The 17,758-nt window shown below is 38.7% G+C and overlaps 1 protein-coding gene across 1 annotated transcript in view; it reads right to left on the bottom strand.

Moving 5' to 3' along the window:
* Positions 1-17,758, bottom strand: part of LRRC72 (leucine rich repeat containing 72) — a 64,399-nt gene continuing 46,641 nt past the window's right edge. The window contains exons 7-10 of the mRNA XM_004602301.1: positions 10,325-10,414; positions 9,273-9,425; positions 1,211-1,238; positions 1-166 (exon numbers count right to left, since the gene is read on the bottom strand). Of these exons, the coding sequence (XP_004602358.1) occupies positions 1-166; positions 1,211-1,238; positions 9,273-9,425; positions 10,325-10,414 (437 nt within the window). The remainder of the gene's footprint in view (positions 167-1,210; positions 1,239-9,272; positions 9,426-10,324; positions 10,415-17,758) is intronic.

The raw sequence follows: 17,758 nt of genomic DNA on the forward strand, positions 1-17,758 counted from the left end.
TTATCGCAGAGTAAGTCTGAGGATTTGAGAAGGTTGTGTGACTTTCTCCTCATGGTACTTTTCCTCTCGTGTTGGGACTGTGTTCCAGTTCATGGAGGTAAAAGTCATGGTTGATCTCTTAAGGGACCTTACAAAAACAGCATCTTCTGGGTCATCAAACAGAGTTCTGGGAAAAAAATTATACTGATGTCAGAAAATAAATCAGATAAAAACAATTTTTTATTCAGTGAGTCAGTGTCATGTGTTTTATATCATTTATAGTATGATATCACTAATAAATAATTTTGAGCATTACAAGCAACTTTTAGGATTAATAATAATATTTTATTATGTCTATTATTTATTTAAAAAAATTGAGCAACTTGAATATTTATTAACAGTTACAACTTAGGTTTCATATTCTACTGCCCACATGTTTTCAACTCAATGTTGATAATTAAACTATTTATGAGTATTTACTAAAATATCTACTAATTTTTACATAATAGTTCAATATATCTTATTAGAAAGTGATTTCTCTAAATGATCATGGAAATACTCAAGGACTAATATTTTTCAGTAGGGAATTCAAAAGAACAGATTTAAAAGTGAAAGATGATTTGTAAATTCATGAATATTCAAGAACTTCAATTTTTGCATAGCTCAATAAAGTATTTTTAAAAAGATTAATTTTACTGAACATAAAATGCTAATATATATGATACATTTAGAAGAACCTATTTAGAGGAACACCAAATAAAGAATAATATCCTTTGTAATATCTATTTTTTTTTTGGTTTTTTGTTTTGTTTTGGGGCCACACCCGGCTATTTTCAGGGCTAACTCCTGGCTCTATGCTCAGGGATTACTCCTGGTGGTACTGGGGGGACCACATGGGATGCCGGGGATTTAACCTTAGTCAGCTACATGCAAGGCAAGCATCCTACCTGCTGTACTATTGCTTCAGCCCACTAAAAATTTCTTAACTTTTTTTTGTGCATTAAGTTATCCTTTCTTTTCCTTAGGTTACAGTAACAATAATACTGGAAACCTAAATATCTTAAATATGAACACAGTTTTAAATTAAGTTTTCACAGAAACATAGCAATTATTTTTATCAATTGAAAAGTCTATAAAAACTCTTTAAAATTACAGGAAATAAGATCATTTAAGGAGTCAGCATAGTTATGATATAATATGACAGTAAAATGAAACTTTAAAAACCACTTACTTGTCTACATTATTTCCGAATGCAAAACCTGAAGAAAATAGGTGAAATTAGTGTTTTTCAAATGGTTGTCAGCATTTACAAGCTATAGACTAATTTCATAAATGAACTCTAGAACATAGCTCTGGTTTTCAGGCAATTTCTTTGATGAGCAGTTCAATATGATCATTTATATACACAATTAAATTCATCCAAAATACCTCGACAGTTAGGATAGAGAAGGGACCAGCATGACAGTGATAGTTGGAAATGATCACTCTGGACAAGAACTGAGTCCAAAGAGGTAGGAGGGCAGGTGGGGACGTTGGTAAGACGGAGACTGAGAAATGGGAGAAATGTGCACTGGTGAAGTATGTTAGAGTATTGTATGACTGAAACCCAGTAATGAAAAACTTGTAACTGTGAATCTCTTGGTGATTTAATTTTTTTAAAAGCTGTTTTTTTAAAATAGTGATATTTTATTTATTTATTTTCTTTTTTGTTCCTTTTTTAAAAAAATTTATTAGTGAATCACCGTGAGGTACAGTTACAAATTTATGAACTTTCTTTTTTTTTTTTTAAATTTATTTTATTGAATCACCAAGTGGAAAGTTACAAAGTTCTCAGGCTTATATCTCAGTTACACAATGCTCAAACACCCATCCCTTCACCAGTGCCCATATTCCACCACCAATAAAAACAAGAACAAAAGCAAAAACAAAACAAACAAACAACAACAACAAAAAAAAACAGTATACATCCCACCCCTCACCCCCCAACCCGTACGTGAGTGATAATTTCACTTCCTTTTCTCTTTACCTTGATTACATTCCAGATTTCAACACATAACTCACTATTGTTGTTAGAGTTTCAAAACAGACTCACTATTTTTGTTGGAATTTATCCCCTAAGAATACAGCTCTATTAACAGGGAAATATTTGATAATAAGTTTTCCACTGATGAGAATGAAGAGATAAAATGTCGGTTTACAATTTCTGTATTATAGTAATTAAGTCCGCAAAGATTTAAGTTTGAAAATGAATCATTTCCCCTTCCAGGAACAGCATGTAGCCAAAGTTAGTTCACAGTCTCCATACATGGGTGCAAGCACTTGCTGTAACCCCAATTCCTAAAGCTGTCTCTGGTTCCTGCTCGTTCCACATGCACCGGCTCTGCAGAGACATGGGCACCCGGGCCGAAAACCTGGCCGGCCGGAGCCGAGCACCGGACCCGGCTGGGCCAAACTTATGAACTTTCATGTTTGCGTTTCGTTTACATCCCTCGACCAGTGCCCATTCTCCTCCACCAATGTTCCCAGTATCCCTCCCACCACCCCCACCCCCACCACCCCACCCTGCCTCTGCGGGAGGGCATTCCCTTTTGTTCTCTCTCCTTTTGGGTGTTGTGGTTTTCAATAGAGGTATTGAGTGGCCATCATGTTCGGTCTATAGTCTAATTTCGGCACACAACTTTCAACCCGAGTGGGTCCTCCCAACATTCTCTACTAGGTGTTCCCTTCTCTATTTCTGCTGCCTTTTCCCCCAGCATGTGAGGCCAGTTTCTAAGCTGTGGGGCAGACCTCCTGATCCTTATCTCTACTACTCTTGGGTGTTAGTCTCCCAGTCTGCTAATTTATATTCTACAGATTTTTTTTTTTTTAAACAGCACCAGGCTGTTTTCAATCGGGGAGTCCCAGAGGGGAGGCGGGTGAGAACCCTCCCCGCCCCAAGGGACCCAGCCCAGCAGCTGACCTCCAGTACCCAAAAAGCTGCCACTCCAGGCTGCTTTCTAGACACATTGTAAGACACCTTCCTACCCATTTTCCAAAATTACCACACCATATTTTATAAGGTTCAGACAGTAGGAAACAAATCATAGAGTAATATTATATATATATATGTATATATATACATATATATATATATATGAGAGCCTGGCAAGCTACCTAGAGTATCCCGCCCGCATGGGCAGAGCCTGGCAAGCTATCTGTGGCATATTCAATATGTCAAAAACAGCAATGATAGGTCTCATTCCTCTGACCCTGAAAGAGCCTCCAATTGTTGGGAAAGATGAGTAAGGAGAGGCTACTAAAATCTCAGGGCTGAGGGGCTGGAGCAATAGCACAGCGGGTAGGGTGTTTGCCTTGCATGCGACCGACCCAGGTTTGATTCCCAGCATCCCACATGGTCTCCTGAGCACCTCCAGGAGTGATTCCTGAGTGTAAAGCCAGGACTAAACCCTGAGCATCACCAGGTGTGACCCAAAAGAGCGAAAAAAAAAAATCTCAGGGCTGGGAGGAATAGAGACGTTACTGGTGCCCACTCAAGTAAATCCACAAACAACAGGATGACGGATACAGTGAAAAAGCCTTGATACCTAATGACAAGATAAGTTTCTATTAGACACGGTCCCTTAGGTTTGCTTTAAATTTTGAGGAACACCATTCTCTAAAATTCTGAGACCAGAATTCTTGATCAATCTGGTTATCAATGAAATAATAACTAAAATGTTGAATTTCTTGTGCAGAAATGAATTCCTTTTCTTTAATTAGACATACTCCTATGAAAGTGTTACTAGACTAGATGAGAAATACTATTTGGGCAGTTTAAACCATTTGAATTCTTGGCATTAATTTCAAAGAAACAGACAAATAAATCTTCGATCACAAGGATCTACATCTTCCCCAGCTTTGAAGCGCAAAGACTTGACCTCAAAGCCCAGATTCCTTATGGTATCTTCCAGAGATTGTCGCTGCTTAGTTTATTCCTCTCCAGAGTGCCCAGTGCCAGGGTGATGATGAAATGTACCAGCACCTGTTGGGTGGCCAAAGCCCACAATTCAATTCTTGCCAATTCACTAGTAGCAGAGCTCAAACAGCCTCTGTCACAGGGGACATTGTGGCAACATTTCTTTCACAAGGCCTTGATCCAAGTCACTCCTATCCTCTCTGATTACAGTTTTAGAAAAAAAAATGTTTTAAGCACCGAGCTTTTTAATTTGTAATGACAAAAAACACACATTTTGTTTTGCTGATAAATATAAACAGAAAACTGCCAAAAGGTAAAATCTTCTGAACCTTTAGACTTCTTTTATCTAAAGTATCACTCCTTTTTTTTTGTTTTGCTTTTTGGATCACACCCGGCGATGCACAGGGGTTACTCCTGGCTCATGCATTCAGGAATAACTCCTGGCAGAGCTTGGGGGGGGCGCCAAATGGGATGCTTGGAATCGAACCCAGATGGGTCGTGTGCAAGGCAAATACCCTCACCACTGTGCTGTCGCTCCAGCCCTTAAAGTATCACTTTTAAGACTATCATTTAAAGTCAGGAAGATTGTTTAACAAGCTGAACTCATGCTTTGCATGCAGGAGGCCCTGAGTTGATCCCTGAGCACTGTTAAAGCCACACTCTAGCCCAGAATCTGGAATAGCATCATCCACCCCCATCCCCTGCCAAGGTACCACAAGTTATTGTCCCAAAACAAAAAAGTTAGTATGCTTCCATATACCCATATGTGTACACTTATATACTCACACCCATACACAGAGATTCGTTTTCTGGCAAAGTTCTGATCTTGTCATTTTTAGTATACTATTCCATAATATACTTTTATGTTCAAAGTACATCAGGAATAATTCTATACACAGTAATTCACATAAAAAATTTTTCATAGCTTACTCTTCTCAGAACATGTAGATTCTTTTTATTTTCTATTCAGGGTTTTACTGACTAGATCCACACATATGTTTCTGTTCATGCACATAAATAGATCTGTAGAGAAGAGACTTCCACTCGAATTGCCATTTTGAATAATTTCACAGTGTTGATGGATATTGCCTTATCATCATCAGATCTTCTAAAGAAGTTTGAACTAGTTTATAGTAACAGCTGTGATATATCATTTGGGCTCTGATTTCTCCTCCTCTATATTAAACTTTTAGACTTTTGCCTCCCTACTCGATGAAAGACTGAGTTGAAAGCCCAAAAAACCACATATTTATTGATACGAATTTGTGATAAGGGATCCAAGACCATAAACAGAAAAGAGAAAATTTCTAACAAAGGAGTGAAAATGGACTACTACCTAATCCCATATAAATTCAGAATGAATTTAAAACCTTGATTATAACTGAATCATTGAGTATTTGAAAGATAAAATAGAGGAAATGCTCTATGGCATTAATGTTAAAGATATCTTGAAGGACTCAACCCCAACCACAAGGAAAACGAAGCAAAGATAAACAATTGAGACTATAAGTTGAAAAGTTTTTGTATAGGGAAAAATATATAAACAGACTAAAAAGACAGCCTACTGAATCAGAGAGGACATTTGTGTGACAGAAGAGTTAATATCTAAGGTATGTGAAAACTCATACAACTCTGTCTATTTTTCCAAAGGATCTGCAGAGATGGCTAGCAGGCTTATGGAAAGACATTCATTACTAATTTTCAATGAATTATCACCTCAAACTTTATGAGAATGATTTATGCCAAAAGGAACAGCAAGCATTAAAGAGTGTGGAGAATTCCACTCTGGCTGAAAATGTAAACAGGTGCGATAATTTTGAAAAATGGAATGGAGCTCTATCAAAATACTAAAACTTGAGCTAGCCTATGACCCAACAATTCAATTGTGGAGAATCTCTGCAAAAACTATGGAAACATTACCTACCACAATATTCCCTAGAGTATTTCTTACACTTGCAAAAGTATGGAAGTAACCAATATGTCCAAAAATGATTGTCTCAAGAAAATGTATATATTATTCTAATAAGGAGCTCACTAAAAGATGAAATTTTAAAATTGACAACAAAATGAAAGAAGCTTGAGGATATTATGCAATAAAATTAGCCAGAAGGCAAAAAATTATTGAACAATCTAACTTGTATGTAATGTAAAGGTATATGATTGATGGACAGAGAGAACTAATAAATAGATCAATGAATCGGTAGTCATTGACAACAGAGCTAAAGTTACCATTTTGATGAACCCTTCCCTAAAGTAAAGCTCATATAATGGGTTTTGTTGGTTTTATTATAAACATAGTAAAATGAATATGATCTAAATCCAGCCAGACTTTGGGTTAAAACACTTTTGGTCAGGGCGGGGGTGGGAGGGTAGCACGCCCAATGAGTGCTGAAGGGTGCTGGGGATCATGCAATGCCCGAGATGGAACCCAAGGTTCCCAAATGCAAAGCATGCACCCCAGCTCTTTTTCCCAGCCCTTTGAGACATCTCCTTAGCCTCTGGGATAAAAAAGGATTTTTTCCCCTTTAAGTGTGTATCTTTCATGCTTTTGTGTGAATTTTCTCTAGTGAACCTAGAAATTCATAGTTTTTATCAATTTTAGAAAATATTGGCTATTATCACTTCAAATATCACCTTAATTTATCTACATTTTTCCTTCATGAATTATTGCTAAGTTTATGTTGAATTTTCTCTTTTCCATATTTTCTTACCTCAGCAGTTAATATTGTTTTTTTTCTATGTTGCATCCTTAGATATTTCCTAAAATTTTCTGCTTAATTTTTAGAAAACCACTCAGTATCTTTGGCAGAATCATAATTTTTTTTCTGTTTTGGGGAGGGAATGGAGTGAGGTGTCTTAATACTTTCTATTATACCCCCTTTCTCCAATGTTAATGCCTGGTGGTATAGCAACTATTTTATAATACTAAACACAAATTATAGCAGAATAAAAAAATAAATATATTCTTGAACACTGATGAAATTATTTTTTTTTATTAGTGAATCACCGTGGGGTACAGTTACATACTTACAAACTTTCATGTTTGCGATTCAGTCATACAATGATCGAGTACCCTTCCCTCCACCAGTGCCCATTCTCCACCACTAATGATCCCAGTATCCCTCCCACCACCCTCATCCCATCCCTCCCACCCCACTCCGCCTCTGTGGCAGGGCATTCCCTTTCGTTCTCTCTCTCCTTTGGGGTGTTGTGGTTTGTGAACACTGATGAAATTATTGAAAATTATACTAACTCTCAGCACCACACCTTTGTAAATCCGTTATGTGTGAACAATAAACCTCTATTTGCTTGAATCACTGTAGGTGAATTCGAATAAAGACATCTAATCCAAACACTTAATCCAAACATGACGTTGAGAACATCATGCGACAACTGGAATGGGAAGGAATGGAAGTGAAGATAGACGGTCGGCAGCTACACCACTTCCGCTTCACTAACTACATCATTCTAATAACACCAAACATTAGCCAAGCGGCACAAATGCTGGCAGACTTCGACCAAGAGTGTGGAAAGGTCAGACTGCAGCTGAATCTCAGCAAAACTATGTTCATGAAAAACGAACTGACATTCCATTTGTTCTCAATGGAATGAACAGCTCCGAATGCAGCAGCTATACGTACTTGGGTTGAGAACTCAACGTGAGGAACGACTTAGCACCAGAACTGCGCAGGAAGAAGAGAGCAGCGTGGAACACCTTAAAGAGCGTCGAAGAAGTGGTTAAGAGGACGAAGAACCTATGGTTTGGGGCACATCTTTTCAACTCACTGTTCTTCCTGCACTAACATATGCCTCAGAGACCTGGGCCCTATGCAAACAGGATGAGAACGCTCCTTGGGTACCCAAAGAGGAATCGAAAGAGATAACCTTGGAGTATCACGTTTCACTCAAGTGAAAGAAGGAATCTGGAGTTCAGACCTTCGTCAACAAACAAGAATCAGGGATGCTGTCTTGTTTGCCAAGGCGTCAAAAATCAGATGGGCTGGACATGTAATGTGATTTGGAGATGACCACTGGACTAGAACTGTTACTGACTGGATTCCCCAGAATGTCAAAAGACCTCGTGGCCACCCACCTATGAGATGGTCAGACTTCTTCATCAAACCCCTGAACGAACGGTTTGAGGCACTTTGTGTTCCTGGAGAGAGCAGATACCACTGGGCTACACTAGCACTCGACAGGGATGAATAGAGACATTATTGGCTCCCGCTCAAGCAAATTAAAGATCACTGGGATGACAAGTGATACAAGTGAATCCAAACATACAAGAAATTAAATTCAAACTAGTAAAGCATTATGAAGGATGAAGTTAAGAAACAGAACTTGCATGTAATAACCATGTGTGTGAATGAAACCAAAATATTAATTGTTTCTTCCCCTCACTCTTTTTTTTTTTTTTGGAGGGGGAAGGGCAGATTCAGTAGTGCTTAAGGCTTTCTCCTGCCTATCAGCTCAAGGATGGCTCTTGAAAGGCTTGGGGTGCCAGGTGAGTTGTGTGCAAAGCAAACCCCTTACTCACTGTACCATTTCTCAGGCCTCTCTGTATGTAGGAATTTCAGGTAATCTTTTTATTCTTAATTTTTTCTTTATTATAAAAACCTATAGCCTTTTTTATTTTAATCACCATGAGATAGTTACAAAGCTTTCATGTTTGAGCTTCAGTCATACAATCATCAGACACTCATCCCTCTACCAGTGTACATTCTCCACCATTAATGTCCTCAGTAAACCCTTCCCCCCTTTCCAGCTCTGACACTGCCTCCACGGCAGACAATTTCCTCTATACTCACTCTTTACTTTTGGACATTATGGCTTCAAATACAGATACTGAGAGGCTATCACGTTTGGTCCTTTACTTTCAGCACACATCTCCCATCCCGAACGATTCCTCTAACCATCATTGTCTTAGTGATCCCTTCTCTATCCCAGCTGCCTTCTCCCCCAGCTCATGAGACAGGTTTCCAACTGTGGGGCAATATTCCTGGCCCTTGTGCCTACTGTCCTTGGGCATCAGTCTCATATTATGAAAAACCTATAGTCTTAATTCATTAAACTGCCCATGAAATTACAACAACTGTGGCTCTTTTACTGATTCATCATCTATGCTAGACACTGGCATAGGAATTCAAGTCATTATTATCATATCACATCACTTCCACTTTACAACTAAATACACACAAATGAAAAGACTTGCTTATTCACTCTTATTAATAAAATTAAATTACTTTTTAGTTAGGTTATTATAAATTGAAATTGTTATTTTTATTATCAAATTACTTAGAAGTTTGGAGTTTTATTTTTTTTATATTTTCCAAAATACCTGAAGGCACTCTACGAGCTGACTTTTGCTTAAATGGTGATCTGGGATCCCATGAGGCATCTACTCTTCCTCTGAATGCTATTGATTGAATAACACGTGCCTTTTCATGGTTAAAAATAGTGATTATTGATCTTCTTTCTTTTTCTGTAACTGCTAATGAATGTAAAAATAAATGAAAGAAATATTAATGTGTGGCATCATAGACATTCAGAATGATGTTAAATAGAACTTAACACTTTCAAAAATGTCTCTCTGAACTGTGCTATAGGCAAACATACTGGCAAAATTAAATTGTAAAGGTACAATCAGTCATTTCCATTGTCCTATGAGTTCAATATATAGCCTCATAGATGAGACCTAATGCAACAAAGATACTTTCTTATATTATGGAAGGTTGAAATAATTCTGACAAAGCCCTTTATTTCCTCAAGGCTATGAGAAAGAAGGGAAGCTGGCACAGGTTTTGATACATCCTAAGAACTTATTCAGTAATAAATTAAAACTGTACCAATAGAAAGGTTAAGTAAATAGGCTTTAAAACACGTGGGACTAAAATAAACCACAAAAACATAAAAAAGTAATATATAAGTTTTATTTTTATGTGTCTGACATTTAAATCAGACATAGTTTTCTATAATTTGTATAACAAAGAAGTTGTCTAAATTTAGTATACTTTTACAAAATGTCAAAGAGTAGAGTTTTAAGATATTAAATAGTCTATAAAGATGTAGTTGAATTCTTTTACTTTTGAAGCAAGAAACTAAGATATGAGGGGGTAAATATTTTGACATTCAACATATTCATGTAAAACCAAATATAAAAACAGTAACAGAAGTAGATTTTTCCTCATCTTTGATTAAGCCTTTCTAATAAAGTCACCGAGAGACATAAATTGTTAAACTTGGTCAGATTTTGTATTGCAAAAACTTCAGTAATACTTGAAACACTTTCATTTGCAAAGAATTATATTCAATAATAATCCGGCCTATGAAAATCAGCAAGTTGTAAGACTGACTGCTAAATATTTCTACTCAGGAAGGGGAGGTTCTTACTATTTCTATCCAGCAGCTCCACTCTTGGGAGGTGGAAGATCACAAATAAACGGTACGGGTTATATTGGCACAAAGGGTTTTGGAAAAGACCTGCAAAAAAAAAAATACAAGACAAGATCAGATTTTGAAATTAATATCATTTGTCACCGTGATATGGAAAATTACAATATAAAATTAAAATGATATAAAAATGTAAAACAGTATCTGCAAAGCTCTATATCATAGACACTGACCTCACTAAATCCTCACCTATTCAGAATATCACTTTCCTATTTGATAAATTCGTCCGCTTCATAAATATTTTCTGAATACTAAATTCCTAATAAGAATTATTCTAGATGCTCGTGACATATAGGTTTTTATTTTTTAATTTTTGGGTCACATCTGACAATGCACAGTGGTTACTCCTGGCTCTACACTCAGGAATCACTCCTAGTGGTGCTCAGGAGACCATATAGGATGATGGGAATCGAACCTGCGTAGGCCGCATGCCAGGCAAATGCCCTACCTGCTGTGCTATCGCTCCAGCCCCTGGTGACACATTGTTAACCTATAAATTAGTACAAATTTAATGTAACTTTAAATAAAGTAATCAAGGCATCAACTGTATGCAGGGAGGGGATCTGGACACAGTTCTTTATTACTCAGTTGGTTTTCTATTCTCAGTCTCAAAATGTGAAGATGTACAGAATGGACATATACCGTTCTATCCTTTTTTCTTTTTTGGGTCACACCTGGCAATGAACAGGGGTTACTCCTGGCTCTGCACCCAGGAATCACCCCTGGCAGTGCTCAGAGTACCATATGGGATGCTGGGAATTGAACCCAAGTCGACCGCGTGCATGGCAAATGCCCTACCCACTGCGCTATCGCTCCAGCCCCCACATACTGTTCTAATAGTTTTCTTCCTTCACTTCATCTTGTCTAGGACCTATAAATGCAGTAGTAGTTTTAGCTCTCTGCAGGAGCCCACACACCTCTGTTTTCTTGAATTTCTCGGGTCAGACTCTCGAGGCTTTAGGTGCAAGGATAAGTAGGAACCTTGGTACCTGGCACAGTGGTTGGAGGCTAGATGCATGCTAATGCAGAAAAGCTTCAACACCTCTGCTGCACAATCCTAGGTTATCAGCATCGAAGTGTGCTTCTTAAAATCGTCAACTAGGAGTTGTGAGGGCTTTATTTTCAAGGAAAAGGTAATATATTTTTACTTCTTCATCTTAGGTATTATTAAATTTGACGATATCAATACAATTTAAAATGAGACTTATATGATTTTCTCTCGAATAACTTGCTATTGGAATCTGCTCGTATGCAATTTCTAGAAAAGACTTCTGGAAAACTATCTAGAGAGGATACCCACTAGATGGCAGTAGCTGAAAGAGCTCAAGCTATTGTAGAACTACATCACTCTTCCATGACTCTCATTTACTATACTTGTTAAATTTAGAATTAAGGCTGTGGCATCTGGCTATTGATGAAATACAAGGATGCTTGATAGAAGCACGGAAATATCAAGTATTAGAAACCCAGGAGAAACAGATTACTATTTATAAGGAACAGTTTCCAATATAAAGGACATGGAGGCCTGCTTAAAAGACACAAACTGTTTAGATAAAAATGGAAAAAGTTAATCATCTGGATGTTTTCTCTGTAAGTAATAAAACATTCAGATATTTGTCATATAAACAAAAACTTTCCTGGATAATAAAACCATTATATATAGTGATTCCCTGGGGAAAACACAAAGTTTCGAGGGATGTTAAGCAGGCAATGGAAGACACCTGGTGCATAATAAACAAGTTATATGAGTGAGGAATAGCATAAAAGAAAATACAGAGCCAGAAGCAACAAAGAAATTTAAAAGGAAGGAAATTTGAATGTACGGGTGGAAATAAAGGGGGTAAATGGAAAATTTTCAAGATTCCTTGAGGGACAGAAATGTTTTGAATTTTAATCTTAAAAGCGAGAAACTCAACTTGGTAACAAATAATTACAACTACAGAAAGGAGAATGGAACGGATGTACACTAAATCAGTAGAGACGGATTTTAAAAGATCCACAGGGATCACGGATTGTAGTTTGAGCCAGAAGGAAAAGGACACCCTTTGAGGACATAAAAGGAAAGCACAATTGTTTTTAATGAGAATTTAGCAGGCAGAAAGAGTCACAAATGCTTTGGTGCAGAAGTCTGCTCTGTGGTTAGTGTCTCAGGGAATCACATCTGACACCTCATAACCCTACAGCAGCTGGCGCAGGCGGCCCATGCAGAACAATGTTAATGGAAAATGGACCAATATCTTTACATGATGCTTCCTCATTGGTAAGCCCTTCAGATTTTTTTCTTTCCCTCTTAGAACACTATTAGTATTTTTTTTTCTTTTCTCCCCACCTCCTTCCCTTCCCTTCTCTGCTGTTGCTGTCATGACCAGGGCTCAAGACATACATGGTTGTGATGCTGGGGCCTGGAGTTGTGGGCATTATCAGTGACTCTTATATGTACACCTTTTGTTCTAGTGCTCACTGGGGTGCTCACACATGCTCTTTGCAGGTGGCTTTCTAAGCTGTAGGGCTCACACATCTTTGTAGTTCTTGCCCAGCCCACTCCATTGTAGTAATGCCTCTTTCAGCTCAACAGCAGAGCTTGGGGCCAGGGTCCTGCGCATGCGTCTGGTGCAAGGGATCAAACTCATGACCACACACTTGCATGTAAGATGCTTTTTGCCACTAAGCCTTTCCCAGGCTCCCCTAAAATTTCATTTATTTATTTGGCATTACTTCCCATTCCTTACTAACTTGTTTAAGTGAATTTTAATATTTTCAGCTTTAGCTCAACAAAACAGCAAATTTGGATTTACTACATTCTATTACTTAGGTGTCTTCATGCTACAAACCTTGATGTGCTTAATCTGATTTAATTTTTCCTTCACCCTGAAGTAAAATCTGAATGACATCAATTCAGAAAACTTGGTTGTTAATCCAAGCTCTGCTTGAGTTCATTTTTAAAAAGAATTAATAGAATTAAAGACTTTGAGAGGCTTGTCATCTTTATTATCCTTCTCTACCACTACCCTGCCCTTGCTCTTAAATTTTAGAAGGAAGTAATCTTGCACTCATCTCTTTTCGCTTCCATACTATTAAACATTTAGCCTCTTGGATTTATGAGTTTTGGACTGAAGCTACTGAAATGACCATAAATTAAGCTTCTAAGACATAAAATTGGTTTCCTATATGTATGAAAGTTCTGAAGCTTTCTATGATATATGGACACATTCCTTTAAAAACTATGAAGCAAAATTGCTTACACTTTCACTTTCAATAGGCTAATACTATTTAATTCATCTTACCCCTAGGCTACTTACAGAGTACACCTCAGTGGCGCCAGCACTGTCTTGCTTATCTTAATTTGGGATTCTGAGTCTAGGCAATTTACATCTACCCAATAATATATCAAAATGTCTCTGCTACCTTACTGCACCAGCTTGAATTACATGAGTCACATGTGTGAAGCTACTTATTATTGAAACAGAAGGGGAAAAAAAATACAGTCATTTAAATAATTGGCTCCAGCTAACTTTTAAAGCAAAATGAGAAATCATAACTTTAAGACCACCTTTGAAGAATATCGATATAGTTACCAAAGTACCAACATACCTATTTTAATAGATGGGGAAAAGAATTTTAAAAAGTTAAAAGCAGTTCTGTTCTGTACCCACATAGACTAAACTGCAGAAGTCAGTTGTCAGTGATTTTCAGATTATGGATCAAAGTTACTAAGACTAGCATCTTCACAGTTATCATGATTGTAACTAAAATTTGTGGATCACTAAGAAAATGATTGCTAGAGGAGCCAGTTGGGATGGGAGATGCATGCAGAAAGTAGATAATGGACCAAACATGATGACCTCTCAGTGTCTGTGTTGCAAGCTATACTACCCAAAAGGAGAAGAGAGTATGGGGAATAATGTCTGCCTTAGAGGCAGGGAAAGGGTGGGAAAGGGAGGGTATACCAAGGATACTGGTGGTGGGGAATGTGCACTGGTGGAAGGATGGGTGTTTGATCATTGTGACATTGTAACCCAAACATGAAAGCTTGTAACTATATCACGGTGATTCAATAAAATTTAAAAAATTTTAAAAAAATTTGTGGATCAGACTAGACACACTGATGTACTGAATATGGAAGTCGCTCCTTAGGTTTTGGGTTTTGTTTTACTTTGGGGCCGTACCCAGTGGTGCTCAGGAACCACTCCTGGGAATTGAACTTGAATCCACTGCATGCAACACAAGTGCCTTAATCCTTGTACAATCTCTTTGGCCCCTCACCCGATTTTTAAAAGGCACATATAACAAAAGCAGGGGGTGAAGAGAGTTGAGGCCTAAAATAAATCCCTTCTTCAGGACAAGCAGTGGTTAGTTATTTTCATTAGGTGATTTATTCTATTTATTTTTCTTTAGGAGGGTGGTCTCGCTTTGAAAGGACTTTCAGGTTGAGACTCCAAGAAGAGACCATTGAGGACCGAGTCCTACCCCAAAGTCTCTATATCCTTCTTCACTCCCAGGTTGTTTGTCCTCAAGAGTGAGTTAGGACTCATTGAAAAGGAAGAGCAACTGTTTAGGAGCAGCACTGTAGCACAGTAGCACTGCCATCTCATTGTTCACCTATTTGCTCGAGCAGGCACCAGGAGTCTCCATTGTGAAACTTGTTACTGTTTTTGGCATATTGAGATAGCTCTGCCATGCCGGCGGGATACTCCTAGGAGCTTGCTTGGCTCTCTGAGAGGGACAGAGGAATCGAACCTGGGTTGACCGTGTGCAAGGCAAATGCCAGAATCTATGGAAATTGGCCAGAAGACAGCTCTCCTGAAAGGGGAAAACCTTGTCTCCCATGGTAAATCTTTTAAATTCTGCAAGGAGGCAAATCTTTAAAACTATAGAATATAGGAGTGTAAGTATATTTTTAACAGTGGGAATCAATGACACAGTAACCAGAAAAAAAAAAAAAAACCTCAAGTATTCTATTGCTACTGGTCGTGGTGTTTTTCCCCTCACAGACCTGGTGAAGGGACAAGATGACTGAAGGAAGCTTGAGCAAAGTTTTCAGATCCTGATGGATTTGCATTTGGTAAGAGTTTGAAGGAAGGGAAAGGGAAGAGGAAAGAGCAGGAGAGGGAAGGTGTGGAAAGGTAATTTGCCTGAAGGGAAGAGGTGGGGCCCTCCTGACTCAGCCTGGAAGTCAGGAATTTCAGTTTCCAGGACCTCACACTCTGCAGCTGTTCTCAGGCCTCCCTGAAGCTCTCCTGGGCAATCTCTTGGCAATGCACCTTCTAAATGCCAGTGGAGAGTTCAATGCTGAAGTGGATTAGAGGTTCACCCTCCAGGCTATTTTCTTGACCTCTAGAGAACTTGTAATTGAAGGGGATGATAGTAATAAACACTTTAGCATTTTTATAAGGTTTAACAACTTGAAAAGACAAAAGTTTTAACATTTGAAAAATAAATGGGTTTCTCATTTTGCTTAATGAGCTGAATCTAATCTGCCATTGCAGATGAGGCTCAGAGGACCTTAATCTGAAGACACAAACTAAGTAGCTTAATAGTGCAAAATTCCCCCTTTATATCTTTAACCAGTATAGGGCAATGGTGCAAAATGATCATACTAACCACTAGAAGTTTTTTTGAAAACTTTTTAATTATTTGTATACAGAATTCTCTCCCTTTCAAAAATGGATAAAGATTTTGTTAGAACAATTATAGTTATGCATTTCAAATGACCTCACTATAATTTAGGTCACTTAATTTTTTGTGACAAGTATGATGTACCAGATTGCCCTAGACCTAGAACCCTTCAGATAACTAGAAAAAACTTCCTGCACACCTCTTTGAGGTGGCCAATTGTTCATTTTGATAGAGCTGGAGTGGAAGGGTAGAGTGACAGGTGAGTTTCTTTTTAAAACTTGCCCATAGGTATCCAATCAGAACAGATAATGGGATGGCTGGGGGTCATAATGGGATGGTTTGGGAGGATGGGAGATTACAGCAGATAGAACAAAGCCCTCAGCCATCTAACTCTCTCTCTTCCTTCTCTATCTTTGCAGATGTCTGTAGGCCCTCAGGATCAGGTAGGGCCTAAACTTATAGACTTGTGGCCTAGTTTAGGCAGTCTTCGGGACCCAGATAGGAGCAGAACACAGGAAGGACTCAGATGCCTAGGAAAGCTCAGATTCAGGCAAGGCTCAGATACCCAGAAAAGCTCAGATTCAGGCAGGGCTTGCTTACCCAAGTTGTGACAAGGTGCTAAACTCAGGAGTCTCACCTGTAAGCATAGTGACCGGTTGAGGAACTAGAAAAGTGGTGAGACAGGAACTGCTGGGATACAGCTGAGAGAAGCCCCAGTGACAGGTACAGAACACAGGGGTCTTGTTCCCATGTATGTGGCCATCGCAGGAGACTAAGGAAAGCTCGAATGTCAGGGAACCATCAGGTGCAAGCCACGAAAGGCCCAGACATAACATTTCAGAAGTCATACACTGAACTTGGCATCATGAGACAGAACCAGTGACATTGTACATAGGTAAAGGAGAGGCCAAGCCCTTAAACTGTGCTACTGAAACTTTACTCTAAACTCTAACTTTAAACTTTCAAAGTTTTGTATGCAAATCTTTCAAACAATTCTCCAGAATCCATCAGTGCAGGAAAATCTATTTTTCAGCTAATAGTTTCATGAAGGATTTCAGGTTCCATTTTCTTCCATGCCACACATCTTGGTTCAGGACAGTACCCTGTTAAATAATATTTAGGGTGATTGTCTTGACTCACTTCTAAATATTGCAAAGTAAGCTGGCTTAAAAATTATTGAGGGGGAGATCCGGAGCGGCCACACACGAAACAGAAACGGCTCCTCTGCTCCTGAAAGACTATGATCCTTGGGGCCAACTAACCAATTTTGGCACCCAGTGGCTTCCTACAGAAATGCATCTAGACATGCATCTAGAAATGAATCTAGACATGCATCTACAGAAATGCAACTAGACATTGAGCTACAACCCCATGCCACCCCGGGAGGGGAAAAGTCTTTCTCTCTCCACCTTTTCTTTCTGCGGGGGCAGCGGTGGCGGCACCCACGTGGCGACCCCATCTTCTAGAGCCCACTATGCAAAGGTACGAGTTTGCAGTGACGTGACAAGCAGGGATCTCGGGATGGGGGTGGGGGTGTTACCAGTGCACTCTCCGTCCAGACGAGACCGGGAGCGGCAGCACACAAAACAGCTCCTCTGCTTCTAAAAGACTTTGATCCCGGAGGCCTACTAACCACTAACTCTCAGCCTTTTCTTTTGGCAACTTTTGGCAGAAATCTCTCTGGACTTAATTAGTAAAATAGCAGAAATCCAAAACCACGCGGCTGCAACAGTGGCCAGGCGAGCTCATAGGTTCTTC

This window comes from Sorex araneus, chromosome 1 (genome assembly GCF_027595985.1).
Source record: "Sorex araneus isolate mSorAra2 chromosome 1, mSorAra2.pri, whole genome shotgun sequence".
Classification (NCBI taxonomy): Eukaryota; Metazoa; Chordata; class Mammalia; order Eulipotyphla; family Soricidae; genus Sorex; species Sorex araneus.